The following is a 19048-nucleotide window of genomic DNA, read 5'->3' as shown; positions in this document are numbered from 1 at the left end:
GGTAATCGTGATCTGATCATGGTTGGTTCGACAACATGGGTTAGTTTGGTTTGTAACTGTGAATAAATTGCCTGGAGAGGAACCCATCCTTAACCTACCATTCTCTGTGCTGTCCTTCAATGGCAATGGAGTTCTTGACCAGTTTCTCATTGATGTATTTTGTTTGCCAAGTTTCACTAACAAAGTGCTGTTGCTGTTTGACATGTCAAATGCACAGGCATGCTCTCGAGTAGCATGATAATTTCCATTTGTGTGTGTTGTACCTTCATTAGTTGTGCTGCTGGTATCTTGCATAATCCATGGAGGTTTAAGAGGTTTCACTATAACAGAGATCAGTTTCCCCTGGAGGAGAATGTCAAAGGTGTTAGCACTGCATTTTCTCACTCCGTGGGACCCTGAATATGTCACTGCAAGACAGGGAAAGTAGAATCATTCCACGAAATGACAGAGTCATTGTCTTTTAGAGCTGGATATTCAAGCCACATGCCTGCAGAGGTGGTATTCTGAGACATGCAGTGTGCTGTTTAACTTGCCAGATAGGAGTAGGTACCTGTTGGTAAGAATCAACTTGTAGGGTGAATGGCTCACCATTTAAGATTTCTGCTAATGAAATGTGGATGTCAGCTTTATACACAGAACTCACATATAAAACACCCACAACAAGGATTCTGTCCAATCGCCAACATGACATGTGAGTGTTGTTTTTAGTGTGTGGTGCCAGTGCTCCACCAACCAGTTGCTTTGAGGGTGATAATCTGTAGTGCAGAGTGTTGGACATTGCAGAGATTACAAGAGTATAGTAAGTAGTGATAACTCGAACTGTCGATCTTGGTTGGTCATGATGGAAGCAAGGCAGCTGAAACTGTTAAATCCTCTTGTCGTAGTTTCTGCTGTGGTATCAGGAAGAGGTATGGTTTCAAGCCAGAGGGTGACACGATCAACTGTGAAGAGAATCCTCCTGACTCCGGAAGGAGTTTGACTAGGTAAAGTGAACATGTTGAATGTGGCTTTTAGGTATCACAAATTGACCTGTTTCTGCTGTGTACAGGGTACAGGGTGATTGCTGTAGAAATAACACTACTGGCCGGAATGATGTCAAATTGCAATGGAATATTATTGGAGAATGTGGAAAATGTATGTCAGAAGAAATTTAAATAGTTACAAAATTCAGCAACAAATGCCGCTGTAAGCATCATAATGTAATGACAAATGAATCATACAACGATGCATAAGATGTATTTTTCATATTAAACAAACTGTACCACTCAGCTTGTGTGGGTGTACAGGTGTGATACTATTACTTACATAAGCCCATCCACCATAGCAATGTCATATCACATCCAATGGGGAAAATTGGTTTTTAATTGTTCTGAGGCCAAAAACCTCATGAAAAGCATCAATCACATCGGTTTTTAATTGTCCTGATGCCAAAAAACCACATAAAAAGCATCTATAAAAATCAGATCAGATTATTAATTTCTGTGTGACTGACACAAAACATGTTCAATATGTTGTCCACCATTTTCTGCAACAAGTTGAAATTGAGAAACAGCGTGTTCCACAACTGATTGAGGTGTTTCTAGGGCCATGTTTAGAATGTGTTGTGTAATGCATGCCTTCAATGCAGTAAAGTTTGTAGTCGGAACACTGAACACAACATCTTTCACATAGCAGCATAGCCAGAAGTCACACAGATTAAGATCTGGTGACCACGACAGCCAAGCTGTAGGGAAATGGGGGCTGACAATTCTAGCATTTCAGAAATGGCACTTCAGCAGCTGCTGAACTGGATTTGCAATGTGCAGAGGTGTGCCATCTTGCAATAAAATGAACCCATCCACACTGTTGGAGAGCTGAAATGATGTGGTTGCACAAAAGACACTCATAGTGCTTACCAGTGACAGTAAAAGTGACAGCACCTGTCTCTTTGCAAAAATATGGCCCTATGATAAATTATGCCATAAACCTGCACCACACAGTGACCTTTTCAGGATGAAATGGTACTGGTTGATTTATGTGTGAATTTTCTGTTGCCCATATTCAACAATTCTGTGTATTGACATATCCTGTCAGATAGAAGTGTGCTTCATCTGCCCACAAAGTCTTCCATAGCCATTCGTGGTCCACTTCCATGTGAGAAAGAAATTCTAAAGCAATGGTTTCTCTTGCTTGCAGATCAAAGAAACCAACTCATGCACATGGGTTATTTTGAATGGATAGCAAAGAAGGATGTTTCGTAGGATTTTATGTCCAATCTTCAGGCAATTCTCCATGCACTACACATTTGCACAGCACCACTCATCTCCTCCTGCATTACTATGACCACTGCTACCACTGATGTCAAATCAATTCCTTTCCTCCCTCTGCCAGGTTGCACACCAAAAGAACCTGTCTTTTCTAATCATTTTCTCCAGACCCACAGCAGTCATCAGAACAACGCATTTTTTTTCAAACCCTTCAGTGTCCAGAACCTCTGCAGAGCGATGTGTGCACAGTCATCATTCTTGTAATACAGCTTTACAAGCAGAGCATGATCCTGCATTGAGTCAGTCATGGTGAATGTCGCAGACATGAAAGAAGGAAATGCAATGTACCCGGCATGTTTATACCAACTTCAATGGGTCGAATGCATGGCAGGTGTTTTCATTTAAGTATTCTGACACATACAGCACCATCTATTGATCAATTTTCACACAATTTTTTCTTCTGCCATACATTTCCCCCTCCTCTGATAATATTCCATTGCTCGGTGTGACAGTCCATGTAGTCAGTCATAAACTGTGTGATTAGTCCAGGTGTTGTAAATGGCAAGGGCAGCAGTCTTTCGATGGGCTATGAATGAAATCTGCCAATGGCTAGCGATCAGTATAAATAGTAAAATATCTGCTGCCTGTGTTGTCTTCGTAATGACACACTGCTGCATATACTGGCAATAACCCTCAGTCATATGCTGACTACTTACACTAGGACTCAGATAGTTCTGCGAAAACGAAATGCAACAATTGCTCTACTCCTGCTATAGTCTGCTGAAGTCACCGTATCACTCACGTCAGATGCAATTAAAAAGGGACTGGTTGGCAACAGGTATACCCAGTTCGTAGCAAGAGATAGGCTATCTTTAGAGTCATCAGATGCTTGTTGCATATGCAGGATTATCACAAGATTTCTTTTGTTGTATGCTTGCTTTCTTGCAAGTGCATTCATCTGTGGAGCCTGAATGGCAGCCACATGTGTAAGTGCTGTTGGTAAAAGTCCACCACACTGAAAAATCAGCATAATTCCTGGTGGTTCTGGGTCTGCAGCAGCTGATGGACGAGTTCCATACATTGCACTGTTGGTCAGATGTCATTGCTAACAGAATGGTGATGGAAGGTACTTTGGATTTTCAAAGTTGGAATTTGTTATCATTGATCATGATGCTGAAATGTATCAGTGCTTGGAAAATGATTACAAGATGTTCCTCGTGTCGGCGAGGGGAAAGGGAAAAGACTGAAATATCATTTAGATGTGCATAGCAGAAAGGAAGCTTGAAGACAATATTGTGTATGAAATTCTGTCAAGTTTTCCCTGCATTTTTCAGGATGCAGACCATGAATAGAAATTTATGAAGCACAAACAGGATGATAATTTCTGTGTTGGGTACATCCTACTTGTCAATAGGGATTTGCAAGTAAGCTTTCCTATAATTTAACACACCGAACACAGAAGTAGCTGGTAATATTTTAGTGAAGTTTTAAACTTTCGGGTTCAGGTAGCTATTGACAATTGTACAAGTATTGAGTATCTGAATAGCCACATAATTGATATGTACAATTTGTTTTGTGGACGGGATTGATAGGTGAGGCCCAAGGGCTGACAGACTGTCTGATGATCCCTGCTTGAAGTGCTTTCTTTATAGTTGACTTTTCTGCATGAAGTATATCTGTATGGCACACTGAGGGCCAGGGGCTAGGTGTAGTGCTAATCTTACGTACAGCACTCTACTGGGATATCACACATGAGTCATAAGGGGCATGGGGGCTCACGCATGGGAAAGTGTTTGGGCACCGTGAGAAAAATTCACTATACTGACCTGTGCAGTCTGTACCAGAGACATGTCTATGTGTCCACTGTTGGCAGTCTCAGCCCTGACTGTCTCATTCACAATGGTGTTTCAGGAAGACTGTGACTGCTCAAGTGTTGCAGATAAGAACATGTGGCACTGAGCTTGTCTGCAGTTGAAAAAAATTTAACATGCAGTTCTTGTTTATCCATGTGTTGGCTGTTAGTCTCTTTTCTGACTTTTTTATAATACCACATCATCTGTTGTAACTCTAATTTCATTGTTTGACATTTGCAGCAAATTAGTAGATGGTTATTGTAGACAACAGTATTCGACACTTGCGAGTCAGTATCTGTCAATGTGTATTGTACTGGGGCACTGAAAACACTGGTCACAGATTCTCAGTTGCTTGGCTGCTGTGCTGTGTAAGATTCACACATCAGGCCTGTAGAGAAATGGAAATGGTGAAAAGCCTGTCACCAAAATGGGTTCTCTGCTGTCTGTGTCCAAAAAGTGCCATGGGAATGTGTGATGTAGGCCCAGGTTTATAGTTCAAATGTCAGTTCCATAAATTGCAATAGGAGAATTGTTTGCAGCAATAAGTCAGGTGGCTGGTAAGGTCCACTCTGTCAGAGGGTCCTCATAGGGAGGGGGTTCCCACCCCTGAACCAGTGTTGATATGAAGGAATCTTAGTGTGGTGGTGAATCAGATTCATTGATGACATCTATGCGATCTGTACTGAGTGTGAGGACATCCCATCCGCATTCCTCCAGACACTCAATACATTCTCCCCTGTTCACTTCATCTGCTCCTCCTCAACTCAAAAAGCCACCTTCCTTGATGTTGATCTGCACCTTAAAGCTGGCCACATAAGTACCTCCGTCCATATCAGTCTTACCAACCATTAGCAATACCTCCACTTGACAACTGCCACCCATTCCATATCAGGAAACCCTTGCATACAGCCTAGCCAAACATGGCCATCACATCTGTAGTGATGAGCAGTCCCTGTCGAAATATAACAAGGGTTTCACTGAGGCCTTTACAGACTGAAATTATCCTCCCAACCTTGCACAGAATCAGATCTCTCTTGCCTTGTCTATCCAATCACCCACCACCTCCCAAAGTCCCACCATCTAGCCATAGAGGAGCATACCTTTCGTGACTCAGTACCACCCAGGACTGGAGAAACTGAACCACACTCTCCACCATGGTTTCGGCTACCTCTCATTGTGCCCTGAAATGAGCAGTATTCTATCGCCCACCAAACCAACACAATATCCTCGTCCATCCCTAAACAATCTCTGCTCCTAGCCCCTTGCCTCATGACTTATATTCCTGAAATACCTAGATGCCCACCACCTACCCTATTCCAGTCACTAACATCACCATCCCGTCAAAGGCAGGGCTACCTGTGAAACTACCCATGTGATCTGCAAACTAAGCTGCAACCATTGTGCTGCATCCTATGTGGACATGGAAACCAACAAACTGTCTGTCTGCATGAATTGCAACTGACAAACTGTGCTAAAAAACAGACCAGCAAGTTGCTGAGTGTTCCCCAACACAATGTTCTTCATTTTAATGACTGCTTCACACCCTGTGCGATCTGGATCCTTGATACCAACACCAGAATTTCAGAATTGTGCAGATGGTAACTCGCCTTGCAACATATCCTACATTTCTGTAACCCTCCTGGCTTCAGCCTTTGTTGATCTTTGTCCATCACCCATCTGTCTCCTTACCTGATCCCACTCCAGCACTACACAGCCCTTCTATTCCACCAACACACCCACAATCGTTTTACTTCTCTCCTACCCCTCACCCTACATCTGACCTCCTGACTGCATCTAGCTACCCTACCCTCCTTCCACTTCATCCCTGTGTGCTCCCACAAGTAGCACTTTACTGTTTACCACTTCTACCGTGCCATCTCTCTCTCGCCCTGCCTGCGATTCCTCCTGACCCTCATCTGCTCCCCTCATGCACAGCTGCTCGCAGCCTGGCCCCATGACATTGGCAGCAAGAAACAGTGGTTGTGTGTGTGTTTGTATGTGTGTATGTTAGCAGTCTACCCTTTTCATAATATTGTCATTATTCCATCCAGTATAGTATTTTGGGTTAGTCCCATACTAGTTTTTGTTCGATGTTGAATAATAAAGTGAAGGAAAGATCCTATTTTCTCTTCATACTCTTGCAGCATTTCCTGAGATATTTTGGTTTTAGTTTTCATGCCAAGTCCATGACACTGTAGCACCAACCAACTCCACCCTTAAAGTCTGTTAGTTTCCACTGTAGCCCTAGTTTACAGGCATGTTTTTGAATCACTTTTGTATTAATTCCAATGCCATTTTGATGGTGTACTTGAATCAATTTCAGGATGTCATCTTCTAGTTTTGGTCATTTTGCACTCAATCCTCTATGTGCACATTTTATCTTCCTGATTCTTTTCGGTTCTTCTTGTCTAGCCCACCAATTGCGAATGGTTTTTTTTCTGTTGGTGGATGGTCAAAATGCCATTCAGTTGCTCTGTTTCCATGTTCTACTGCATATGCTATTACTTTCCATTTATAGCCCATGTCATGTGAATTGTTTTTATTTTTTATTATGAAACTAGCTGCTAACAAAAATTCTGTACTGTTACCCATAACATAATCACCTTCAATTCAAGTTTACTGGCACTGTAGACTGCAGTGACACATATGCTAGACAGTGTTCTGGGTTTGTGATGGCAGAGTGGAAGAGAGATGGTGTTAGCAAGTTTGTGAATCCCCACAACTCATGTTCATTGCATTGGTGCACTGCTGCTGCCAGTTGAGTCAAATTTCAACAGATAGGGATAGGTTTCCTGCGGCATTGAAAATATGGCCATTTTTAAGACTGGTGGGAGTATAAGATGCATCTGAATTTTGGAGGCAATTTTTCAAAGAAAAAAATGCATCTTATACTCCATAAAGTATGGTTCTCTCTCAACCTATGAAGTTTTATTTTGTTCACTCCTCACCTTCTTGGTGCTTCAGTTTTTTTCAAACAGTGGATTTCAGTATTTTTGCACACTAATTAGTGTTTTTCTCCCATGTTTGCTGTTTATGTGACTGTGTCTTGGTTAGGATCAGGTGTATTTTACTAGGATTTGTCATCAGTAACTTTTATTAATCCAGGTTGCCATTAAAATTTGATCTCATTGGCAAAGTCCTTTGTTATGAATCAGTTCTTAATGTTCTCCATTAAAAATTATTTCAGTTTGTTCTATCTCACTCTCTGTGCATGATCCTTCAGCTGACATATTCTTACATACACATACCACTCCAACATGGAAGAATCTTCTACACCAATTCACAAAAAGTCAACTAGTCATTAAACAATGATTGTCCATGGAATATGTAGCATTAGACTCTATTTTCAAGACACAGAAGAGGGAGCACTAGACATCAGGTCATCTTAAACAACTGCAAGGTTCTCAGTTGCAGTAAAAAGACAAAGTCCAACTTGTAATACACCTCTTTAATGCTGCATATTCAATGACATGTCCTCAGTCTGGACATTAGTCATTACTTTGAAGGAAAATGCATTAAATGACATATCTAGTTACTAAGATATACAGTTTTTACTCAGCTGATTGTCTTCATGTTGTCTTCTTTAGAGGCATTTAAATTTCCACAGACTGGGCTAGTACATAGAAAATTAACTGATGTAAGGATTGTGAATATCTGCTAAGTTTTAGGTTACAAAATGAAATAAAGCATCTCAACATTTAAATGTTTGTATTCTGAAACTCTTCACACATTACAGTGAAGAAATTTGAACTAATAACTGTAACAACACATCTACTTTCAGCAGTCTCATAGAGTTGCTTGATCACCATTCATCACAGCTTTCTGCCAAGTCTATGTATGATAAAGAAGCATGAAGACACTATAGGCTACAAATCAAAGAGCTTACGTCTTTGTGAGAGACGTTCACTGGTACATATTTAATAAAATTTAATAGAACTGAATTCATAAAGTTTTATGTTAAAAACTTCAATAACAATTTAAAGACATCAAATATAAATATTTAAATATGAAATAAAACAATGGAAAATCCATAATGGAGTAGTGAGAGTTGCAGACAGCCACAAAAAAAAAAAGACTGCTAATGAATCTTCATTATTCCCAGTCTTTCACCTATCTATCCCCTTTCCCCCTTCCCTGTACCCAGTCCAGCACTACACACTTTTCTATTCCATCAGTGCACCCACAGTCTTCATTCCCTCCTCTACTTCTCTGCTTTGCCACTACCCCCCTCCCCCCCACCCCCTTTCTCACTGTGTAATCTCCCGACTGCACCTAGCTGCACTACCCTGTCACCACCACATCTCTATATGCTGCCACAAGAGCAATCTTCTGTCCTTCACCCCCACCCTGCTATTCCTCCTCCTCCCTGCCCCACCACCATCCTTATCCCCACCACTCCGATGATGTGCAGGTGCTCATAGTCCAGCCTTGCTGGCTAGAGGCAGGGTCATGTGTTTGGGAGTTGTGCTTGCATGAATGTGTGTGTGTTGTCTACTTTAGAAGGATGGCTTTTGGCTAAAAACTCACATGTTTAGCAGCATTTTTGTTGTGCCTGTCATGCAGCTCAGCATTTACTGTGTGTGCTGGTGGATAGCAGTCTATTGTCTCCATAATATGAAGTGTCTCCATAATATGAAGTGTGAAATAATTAATTTTAGTTGCCATAGTTCTTATATGAACTTTTCTTTTGTAAACAAAAATCCTGTGATATACACAGCATGATAGGCGTACAGAGAACGTCTTAATCACAAAGGTAGATAGCCTATGGGAACATGTGTTATTGCATCTGTAGGCAAATGTAAGCAAGCAATTGGAGGAGACAATGTGAATTTACTTAGCCTTGCTAGCACAACCAAACAGTGGGGGAGGCTTGAGAGGCAGATGTCATCTGCTGCATCATTCAAACTGTATTCCACATAGTTAAACACCATAGTTTAATAATTTATTTAAAAAAATCTGTGTATATTGCATAATGTTATTTTCTGTACATAAAATGTATTGAAATGATCACAATTTATCATCTCTATTTTGTTTTCTTTGGTTGTTAAATGACTGTACAGTACCTAAAACATATGTATTTTGTCATGAATAGCTAAGTCAGAAGGAATCCTGATAGTCTTAAATAATGTTTACTTCTCCATGAATACTCCCTGTAGAAAAATTCCTTGACTGCTATCAACTTCCCTTTTCTGATTGTGTATTCCATTCTGCTAATTCAGATGTCTCTATAGACATTACTTTTTAAGCTCATCATGTCCTTTGCCCTCCTTCTTGTCATGTTGTGCCTTTATCACCCTCTCCTCTGCTTTTGTGGCTGAATCTTACAAACTACTGATGTGCCATCTCCATGATTATTACCTTTCTTCTCCTCCTCCATATACTCCTGACTGGACCATGCAACAGCTGCTACTTCATTATCATGCTACACCATTCAGACTGAATATGAGATAATTGAACCGTAGAGTTTGAAAATTAATTTAAAAAAAATCTGTGTATAATTGCATGTTGTCATTTTCCACCTTCATTCTCTTCTAAATGTTCTATGTTAGATGTTTCAGTATCTGGTTCATGATTTAATCCTGCCATTTGGTTTAAAAAAATAGCTGATGATAACTTTTTTATACTGAAATATTATTCTAATAATACTGTTAGTATGAATTACTATGTCTTTTTTCTAATTATTTGAATATAATAATATGATTAGTCATAAAGTCATAATTGTACATTAGCACTACAGGACTGCAGTTATGCAGTTTTTAAAAATGCAATTTATTTTTATCTTTGTTCCTTGAATAAGAATTGGTGTTACATTAAACTGTTCTTTGGTAGATGGATAGTGCAGCCTTAACCTAGTGTATTGCATTACACATAAAGTGCATGGACATACACTGTTTCAGTGGGCTGAGTCAGTGACCTGCGCATTGATTCACCATTCAGCTATATGTCATGCCACTTTTGCCACTTTCATACAGTAACTGCAATTTCAGTACACTACACATGTGAAGGGCACACTAAATAGTGTTCCATAAGTTACAAAAACACTTGCATATATTCTGAAACAAGTGAGGCAATACTAACCTTACAATTTATCTTAGAAGAAAGATTAAGAAAAGGCAAACCCACGGTTCTAGCATTTGTAGACTTAGAGAAAGCTTTTGACAATGTTAACTGGAATACTCTCTTTCAAATTCTGAAAATGGCAGGGGTAAAATACAGGGAGCGTAAGGCTATTTACAATTTGTACAGAAACCAGATGGCAGTTATAAGAGTCGAGGGGCATGAAAGAGAAGCAGTGGTTGGGAAGGGAGTGAGGCAGGGTTGTAGCCTCTCCCCGATGCTATTCAATCTGTATATTTAGCAAGCAGTAAAGGAAACAAAACAAAAATTCGGAGTAGGTATTTAAATTCATGGAGAAGAAATAAAAACTTTGTGGTTCGCCGATGACATTGTAATTCTGTCAGAGACAGCAAAGGACTTGGAAGAGCTGTTGAATGGAATGGGCAGTGTCTTGAAAGGAGGATATAAGATGAACATCAACAAAAGCAAAACGAGGATAATGGAATGTAGTCAAATTAAATTGGGTGATGCTGAGGGAATTAGATTAGGAAATGAGACACTTAGAGTAGTAAAGGAGTTTTGCTATTTAGGGAGTAAAATAACTGATGATGGTCAAATTAGAGAGGATATAAAATGTAGACTGGCAATGGCAAGGAAATCGTTTCTGAAGAAGAGAAATTTGTTAACATCGAGTATAGATTTAAGTGTCAGGAAGTCATTTCTGAAAGTATTTGTATGGAGTGTAGCCATGTATGGAAGTGAAACATGGATGATTAATAGTTTGGACAATAAGAGAATAGAAGCTTTCAAAATGTGGTGCTACAGAAGAATGCTGAAGATTAGATGGGTAGATCACATAACTAATGAGGAGGTATTGAATAGAATTGGGGAGAAGAGGAGTTTGTGGCACAACTTGACGAGAAGAAGGGACCGGTTGGTAGGACATGTTTTGAGATATCAAGGGATCACAAATTTAGCACTGGAGGGCAGCGTGGAGGGTAAAAATCGTAGAGGGAGACCAAGAGATGAATACACTAAGCAGATTCGGAAGGATGTAGGTTGCAGTAAGTACTGGGAGATGAAGAAGCTTGCACAGGATGGAGTAGCATGGAGAGGTGCATCAAACCAGTCTCAGGACTGAAGACCACAACAACAACATATTCTGAAAATGATGCATCCAAATTTTCCAGTTACATTTTAAACAGTTTTTTTTCTATATGCTCTGATTTATTAGAGGCTGGAACAGATTATTGGCAGACAATTTTTGGAGCTAAAAGTTCTAAATATTCCACAGCAGTTATGCAAAGTTCATTTGGTGTTTACTGTACTTGTACGACATTTAATTCAGTCCTGACATGGTGGAATACATATTTTTTCTTCGCCCTCTCATATTGCACAAAAATCTTTTCAGAGATCATGCTATAATTGAGATGGGGGTATCATGTGATGTTTTTCTTCTATAACCACTTTGTGTTCACCTAATCGTATTAGAGCCACAAATTTTTATGCTATTAGTATCACATTAAAAATACTTTCCACATATAAACAATGCTGTAGCACTTGTGTTTTGTGGCTGTCCTTCCACATGACAGATTTGCTGACTCACTCTGACCAGACTGCTGTGACATTGTGAGTGACAAAGCTAACATTGTGGCAACAATGTGCATGTGAAATTAACTAGTGCAAGCACTTAATCTCAAAGGAATGACATATGCTTACAAAATGATTCAACACCACGATCCCTCACTGTACTCCACAATAAATAAATATAATTTAAGCAAATGAAGGGTAGCCCTTACATTCTCTTGTAGCTGTAATGTGTGTCATTTGTTTTTCCAAACATGTAACAGATTGTTAAGTGACCATGCAAACAGTTGCCATCTGATGAAGCAATGGTGAACTATATCCTTGCTTAACCACTGTTCTGATAAATTATTGTATTGGAAAATTTGTGTATACAGTACTACATTTTGTTAATTTCTGATTTTTTATAATCATCTCCAATATGCATGCAACTGTAGCTGCTCTGCCCCAGTACTCATCAATCTTAATTTGGAGATAATCTAGTTGAGACAATGTTATCATCAATCAGTAAAGCATGGAAACTTATAGCAGTATTTAAACAAAAAATTATGCTTACAGTTATTTCTTTAGTTACTTCTTGTTCACTTTTCTTCTGACATTGACAGAAATGAAATATGAAGAATTGGTGAAAGTTAGTGTATGTCTTCTGATGCTGCAGCATCTGTTATTTTTATCCAGTAATTAAACAAGTAAACTGCTTGCACAACTGAGCATGTTAAAAGCATCTGCTTCTTGGACATGGGGAGGCACTAGACCTGAATTAAATATGTATGGTGATTAATGATGAGTGCCAGTGTGATAACTGGTCTGGATGTTGTTTTTAGGTGGTATATGCTGGGCTGATTCCCATGTTCTGCCTCAGATACACAATGACTTACACTAGGGGTACACAGATCCATCCCAGGAGGAGGAGTGGAGGGGTGGGGGGTGGGAGTAGTCTTAAAATGCTTTGGGGATGGGTGGCTGCATTGTATGAGGGTCATTCTGAAAGCAGTGCCTCCTATTTTTATTCATGGAAACTATAAGGGATACATAAATCACAACAGCGTAGCTAAACAGAGCAATATTTTAGCTACAGACTGCCATTTTTCCACATAGTCGCCACCATTCATTATGAACTTTTGTCAGTGATGAACCAGAGCCTGTATGCCACACTTGAAAAAATTGTGACCAGCTGAAGCTCACCGCTTTCTTACAGCTTTGACAACAGCATCTGAGTCCTGAAAATGTTCGCCACGTAGTCCATCTTTCAGAGCCCCAAGAGATGGAAGTCTGAAGGCACTAAATCGAGACTGTACAGTGGATGTAGTAAGACAGTCCAGCAACATTTTGCAATGAGTTGCGTGGTCGCAAAACTAATGCGGGTCGTTATCATGTTGCATGTGAAAGTTGGTCTTCTTCTCTGGCCTTACCCTTGAAATTCAGGCTTTTGGCTTAGTTAGTGTCATCTTGTAGCATACTGAATTGACAGTTTCTCCAGTCTCCAGGATATCCAAAAGAACCATAACCTGGCTATCCCAGAAGATTGTGCACATCACATTGCCTGAAGATGACTGTGTCTTGAATTTCTTCTTTGATGGAGAATTTACATGTTGTGATTCCATGGACTGCCTTTAGGGTTCCAGCTCACAGTGGTGACACCACTTCTCATCTCCAGTGATGATACTATCCACAAAATAGTCACGTTCAGCTTCATATTCATCATGTAGGTCCCAACAAATTTCCATTCAATGAGTTTTTTGTTCTTCTGTAAGCAACTGTGGGACCCATCTCACACAGACTTTGCGATAACCAAGATGTTCCAACATTGTTTCTAAGGCATTCCAGCTGACATTCAGCTTTGCATCCAATTCTCTGGTCATTATCAGCTTAGATGAATTAATCAAGACATCTTCATTGCGAGGGATGACAGCTGTGCAGGGTCGATTGGGCCATGGCTTTTCATGCACACCCTTTTCACCACCTGGAACATGCCGTACCCAATACCTCACATTGCTCACATCTATTATATTGTCTCTACACACCTTTAGCAAGTGTCAATGGATTTAATTCTGCACAATTTCTTCAGCAGTGAGGAATTCAATCACACATTGCTCTTTTATACGCATGGCCACCTGAGACTCCATTTTGGAACACTCCTCTACTGGAGCCAACTACAGCAGAACAACAGAACCACCTGCAAATGAAAGAATAAGATTCAAGCATTAGCACTACACCAATGACCTCTGACATGGATAACCAAAGTCACCACAAAAAATTAGGAGCATTACTTTTGGAATGTCCTTCATAATAGTAGCTGATATATGGGTGTAGTGGTTCTCTACAAAATTGGAGAAGTGCCTTATCAGTCCTGATCCTTCATCAACTGGATAAAGGGGACCAGGAAGGAAGGAATTAAGCAGCTGTTTCTGTTGCAAAAAGTATAGCTATACAATCACCAGAAATTACATGAATATTTTGATTCTACTTTCACTTGCAGTGGAATATGTGGTGAAGCGGATGGCAATAGTAGAGGGAGGGAGGGGGGGGGGGGGGGGGATGGAGAACTACTGTAATAAGTTATTTCCATATGCTAAACAAGTTTACTTACCAAAAGACAGCAAATTAACAATAAATACAACAACTGAGAGAGTCATTAGCTTTCAGATACAAGGATTCCCCTGCCATATGAAACAGGGTGAAAAAGAGTTTAACAAAAGTAACTTTGCTTTAGCAAGGGCAGGAAACTTATTTAGGAATGTAATCAAGATGAAAACAATAAAAAGGGCTTCAACAGGATGCCTAAAACTATTGCTGGAATTTCATTCTTAAGATCACTGGCTGTAATTCATTGCCTGTAGACAAATTAAAATTTTGATAAGTTCAGTTATATGTTTTTCAGTATTCACAGTTTTGTGATGATACAATGAAACTCATGTAATAATTATTATAAAACAAAGCAAACTGTTCCCTCTAATATAGACTCAGTTGTGTAATATTCCTGCAGTTGTTGTCCAATGACTGTCAAGATCTATCACATGAACCAAAGTGACCCCTTGCATAAACAGACATGGATATTTATCTTTTTTTGGTGTATTGTGGACATCAATTTTTGTTAAAATTTTACTTTTTAGTACACTTTCAAATGATAACTGTGTTTTTAAGAATCCATTTGAAATCACATGCCATCTATTAGCTTTTGTTTAGGCAAGATTCTTAGGAACTGAACAAACACTGTTGTAGACCAGTCACAAACACATTGTAACTCACTCCTGCTTCTTCTCAATCCAAAACAGAACCAGTTCAGAAATGATCTTGTAATATGAAAATGGATCTTAATCTGTTTAGCCTCTGTGCATATATATATAATCCACCTACTATTGTTATGTCCACCTCCATAGCTGAGTGATCAGCAAAGCCGTCTGCCATGCCCAAGACCTGGATTTGATTCCTGGTACCCTGGTACTTCCAGGGATGTTTTTGTGTTGGGAGGATTGATACAAGGTGCACTTAGCCTTGTGAGGCCAACTGAGGAGCTACTTGAGTGAGAAGTGGTGACTCCAGATCATGAAAACTAACATTGGCCAGGAGAGAAGTGTGCTGATCTCACGTTCCTTCATAATGTATCCAATGACACCATGGGCAGAGGATGAAACAGCAGTCAGTTGGTACCAACAGGCTCCAACATGGCCTTTGGATGGAATTTATGTTTATTATTGTTATATTTCCATCTACAAGCCTTGCTGCAAGGATCTGATTCAAAAACTCCAGGAAGACCTCTGATGCTTCTTGAGAGTCCTTTACTCATTCCAGAATCCTGTTTCCTTCCTCACTCCTGCCTCATTTTTACTGATCAGTGTACTCCTATTAGAAAGTTTAGTACCATATTGACTAACACATTCAGCCCATAAGCCCACATCCCAACTTACTGCATCAAAACACCATTTCATCCATTGCCTTTCCACAGCTCCTGTCCCATCGTCACTGTTATTCTTACTTGTTACTTTTGATGCAACTCCCATACACTAACTTTCTCATTTTAGGGGCTGTGTCACCATTTAAAACTGTCCACCCCTGGTAGCTGAATAGTCAGTGTGATGGATTGTCAGACCTCTGGGCCCGGGTTTGATTCCTGGCTGGGTCAGGGAATTTTCTCCACCCAGTGACTGGGTGTTGTGCTGTCCTCATCATCATTCTACCATCCTCATCGACTGCAGGTTGGCAAAGTGGTGTCAAATTGAAAGACCAGCACCCGGTGAACAGTTTGCCCAATGGGGGGCCCTAGCCATATGATTAAATAAAACCATTTAAAACTGTCTCACTTCTCCCATGAGGGAAAATATTTGAACAGATCTATGTCACAGTCATGTGTAACTCTCATATCATTCTGTTTAAGACATTCATTGGCATTTCTCAACCACTAATCTTATTCAGGTTTAGCATTATCACTGGGAGCTGGAGCCAGAGTCAAGATATTTCATCATTATTCTTCTACAGCCTTAGTTCTTTAACTCCAGTTTTTTTCACCTCCCTGAATACTGACTTCCACCTGTGTGATAGTGCCACAAAAACTTTCATCTCCTTTAAACCCAGCAGTCACTAATAATACCTCCGCTTTGATAGCTTTGATTCTTTCTACACCACCTCAGAGTTGGTTTTGTTTATTCCTAATTGGTAGTCTGATGTCCTCTAGATACACATAGTTTCCTGCTCAATCTCAGTCCACTTTCCCTTCCAACTCGTTGGTCCATATCAGTGTGAAAGACACACGTATAAACCTGCCCCATGCACTCACTCAGCACACCCTATTTCTGTCCTGTCAGATGTATCCTACCTCATTGGAAGCAAGGCCATTAGTGAAAAAAGCCACCTAATATACTCATTCTGCTCTAATTACCACTTTTTTCCTTATGTGGGCATGACCAACTGTTGGTCTGTGCTCCCATTGAAATATATCCTACCATAATAGCCCAACACTATGGACAAAAGTAAATTTAACCACCTTGATGCAGAGGACATCATCACATTCAGTGGTTTTTACCCCATCCTCCCCCGCTCCCCTCATCACCACGGCCCAAGCTCCAAACTTGCACCACCTTCCAGGGATGCAATATCCCTAACCCCCATTCTTCTGTTTTTGCTGTCATTCACCATTTCCTTCCATAGCCTTGCATCTCCCATATTTCCCTTCTCTTCAGCTCTTAATTTTCCAAATCCCTCATTTCACCCATTATAACCTGTCACCTCAATCATAGGGCAGTGCTGGGAATCTGTAGTTTGTGTGTGTGTGTGTGTGTGTGTGCATGGCCATGAAGTGTGAAGAAGAAATGAGTTTGTAAATTAGAAACTATCAGTAAAATTCATTTCTTTAAAGAAATGAATTCCTGTGCGTAAAATAGCTTCAACCTTCTGACTGATTTACAACTTTACAAGTGAGTTAATGTATTAAATATTTGATGTTATGCATGTAAGCAAGGGAAACTTCAGAAAAATGTTTGAGATTATGTATAAAGTTCTCAATAAGTCAGTAAGTGCTCTCATTATCGAACACTGAATGGGTATAGGCCGGGTAATTCGTGCTCTGTTTTAAACAAAAGCTAGTTTCTGATGCATCTCAGTGTTTGTGACAGCATGTCTCCTGAATTATCTGTTGTACAAAGGTATAATGTTGCAGTTACATTCAATGGTATATGTAGATACTACCTATTAAATGTGTTGCAAATAGAGTTAGTAGGAAGGAAATAATAAAGTAAAATGTTATACCTGATGCTGAAGATTTATTGCATGAACAGGAAAGCTAGTAAACAATAAACTTTTTCCATTTCATCATTTTATGGGGATATGGGCAGGAGGGTAACCAGCAAGAAAAAGTTTTGTGGTGTTTTTAAATTATTTATAAAGTTTGATGGAGGTTGCTAAACACTCTTGTTCTCATGTATTGGATGAATACAGTGTGGGTAATTTGTGTGTCGTGAGCTGTGCTGACTCATGACATATAACCAATTTGTAACTGTAATGCTTGTCTTCTGTGTTAAACATTAAACATAAGATTGTCGGGTTCCGCTAAACTGGTGGCTGTCCAACCTTTGCTTAATGTGATTCAGAAGAATGAAGACCTTAAGTTGAGCAACAATAACTTTATAGCGAGCGCGTATCTGATGACGCCCGGCATGCATGGACCGATCGGAGTTACAAAATTTTGCTTCCGGCCTCTACAGAAGGATCCTTAATCCTCAGAAAACTTCCGTAGTTAGGAGAGAAAACAGTACTCATCCACACAAGCCAGGAGGCACGGAACTACTACTCACTCAAAAAACAAGGAATAATAATAGTAAACAGAACGTATATAAAAGCTAGAAAACACAGCACCTCTGGAGGCTGGGCGCGGAACTACACAAATGTCGTGTACAGTAATTACGACCGCACAGCACTGCACTGACACATGCGCACAGCACACACACAGCGGTGAGCTTGAATTAGCACGTGGCAGCGTCGCTACAAGATTATACCTCCTAATGAATAGATTTGACAGCATTTAAAATTTTTAAATTCTGTCAGTAATTATATTAAATAATTAAAATCAAATTTTTATTGGCTCTAGAAGCCTTAAGATAGGCAACCTAGAACTGGAACTGAGTGACCATGCCTGAGGTCAGCCATTTTGGTAATGTTGATTTTTCAGTATTATTTTTAGATACCCATCCAATGTGCAAATGATTATCTTACTCACCCTGCTGCCTTTGTGGTAAAACAATTATGTAATGTAATTATCATTATAAGATGAAGCAAGAGATCCTCTGATGCTGACAAATTCCCACAAAAAAATTGATTTTCTCGCAATCATATTTTTATGGCATATCAAGCATTACTTCAGAGGTTCTAGTAAAACCTTGCAAAAGAATATGTGGAGCTCTGTATACTGTCACCTATATTGTGAACACTGATTAATATTAAAATGTTGGTTTTCTGTAGTGCTCTGTATGATAAATTAGTTGGTTTAAGTTATGAACAGCACATCCATTTGTTTTCACAGAATACAGAGGAACTGATGGAATAAATGAAAATATGGTACAAACATCACACAGTTCACAACTACTATTTCCTGTCAATCCAAAAAGATGGGTCTATGCAGACCGAAGATTTGAGTGTAGTGAATGTGGTAAGTTGTACCAGCAGAAAAAGTCACTTTACAACCATGTGAAGTATGAGTGTGGGAAAGAACCTACTTTCCAATGTCCTTATTGTCCCCATCGTACAAAACTGAAAGGAAATTTCCAGAGACATATAAGACTTCAACATATGAATCTGTCACAACTCTCATCATAAATT

The 19048-nt window shown here is 39.7% G+C and overlaps 2 protein-coding genes across 17 annotated transcripts in view; both read left to right on the top strand.

Annotated features, from left to right (window-relative positions):
- LOC126355227 (longitudinals lacking protein, isoforms A/B/D/L) overlaps positions 1-19048 on the top strand; it is a 718131-nt gene that overhangs the window by 201600 nt on the left and 497483 nt on the right. Inside the window, exon 5 of one of the 16 annotated variants that reach the window (XM_050005492.1) lies at positions 18753-18878. The exons of the other annotated variants lie outside the window; for them this stretch is intronic. Coding sequence (XP_049861449.1) covers positions 18753-18878 — 126 coding nt within the window. The remainder of the gene's footprint in view (positions 1-18752; positions 18879-19048) is intronic. 16 annotated transcript variants of the gene reach the window in all.
- Positions 1-19048, top strand: part of LOC126355229 (uncharacterized) — a 283576-nt gene that overhangs the window by 169417 nt on the left and 95111 nt on the right. The gene's annotated exons all lie outside the window — the stretch shown is intronic.

The sequence above is a fragment of the Schistocerca gregaria genome, chromosome 3, assembly GCF_023897955.1.
Source record: "Schistocerca gregaria isolate iqSchGreg1 chromosome 3, iqSchGreg1.2, whole genome shotgun sequence".
In the NCBI taxonomy this organism is placed as follows: domain Eukaryota; kingdom Metazoa; phylum Arthropoda; class Insecta; order Orthoptera; family Acrididae; genus Schistocerca; species Schistocerca gregaria.
This window is presented reverse-complemented; position numbering and strand designations above follow the sequence as displayed.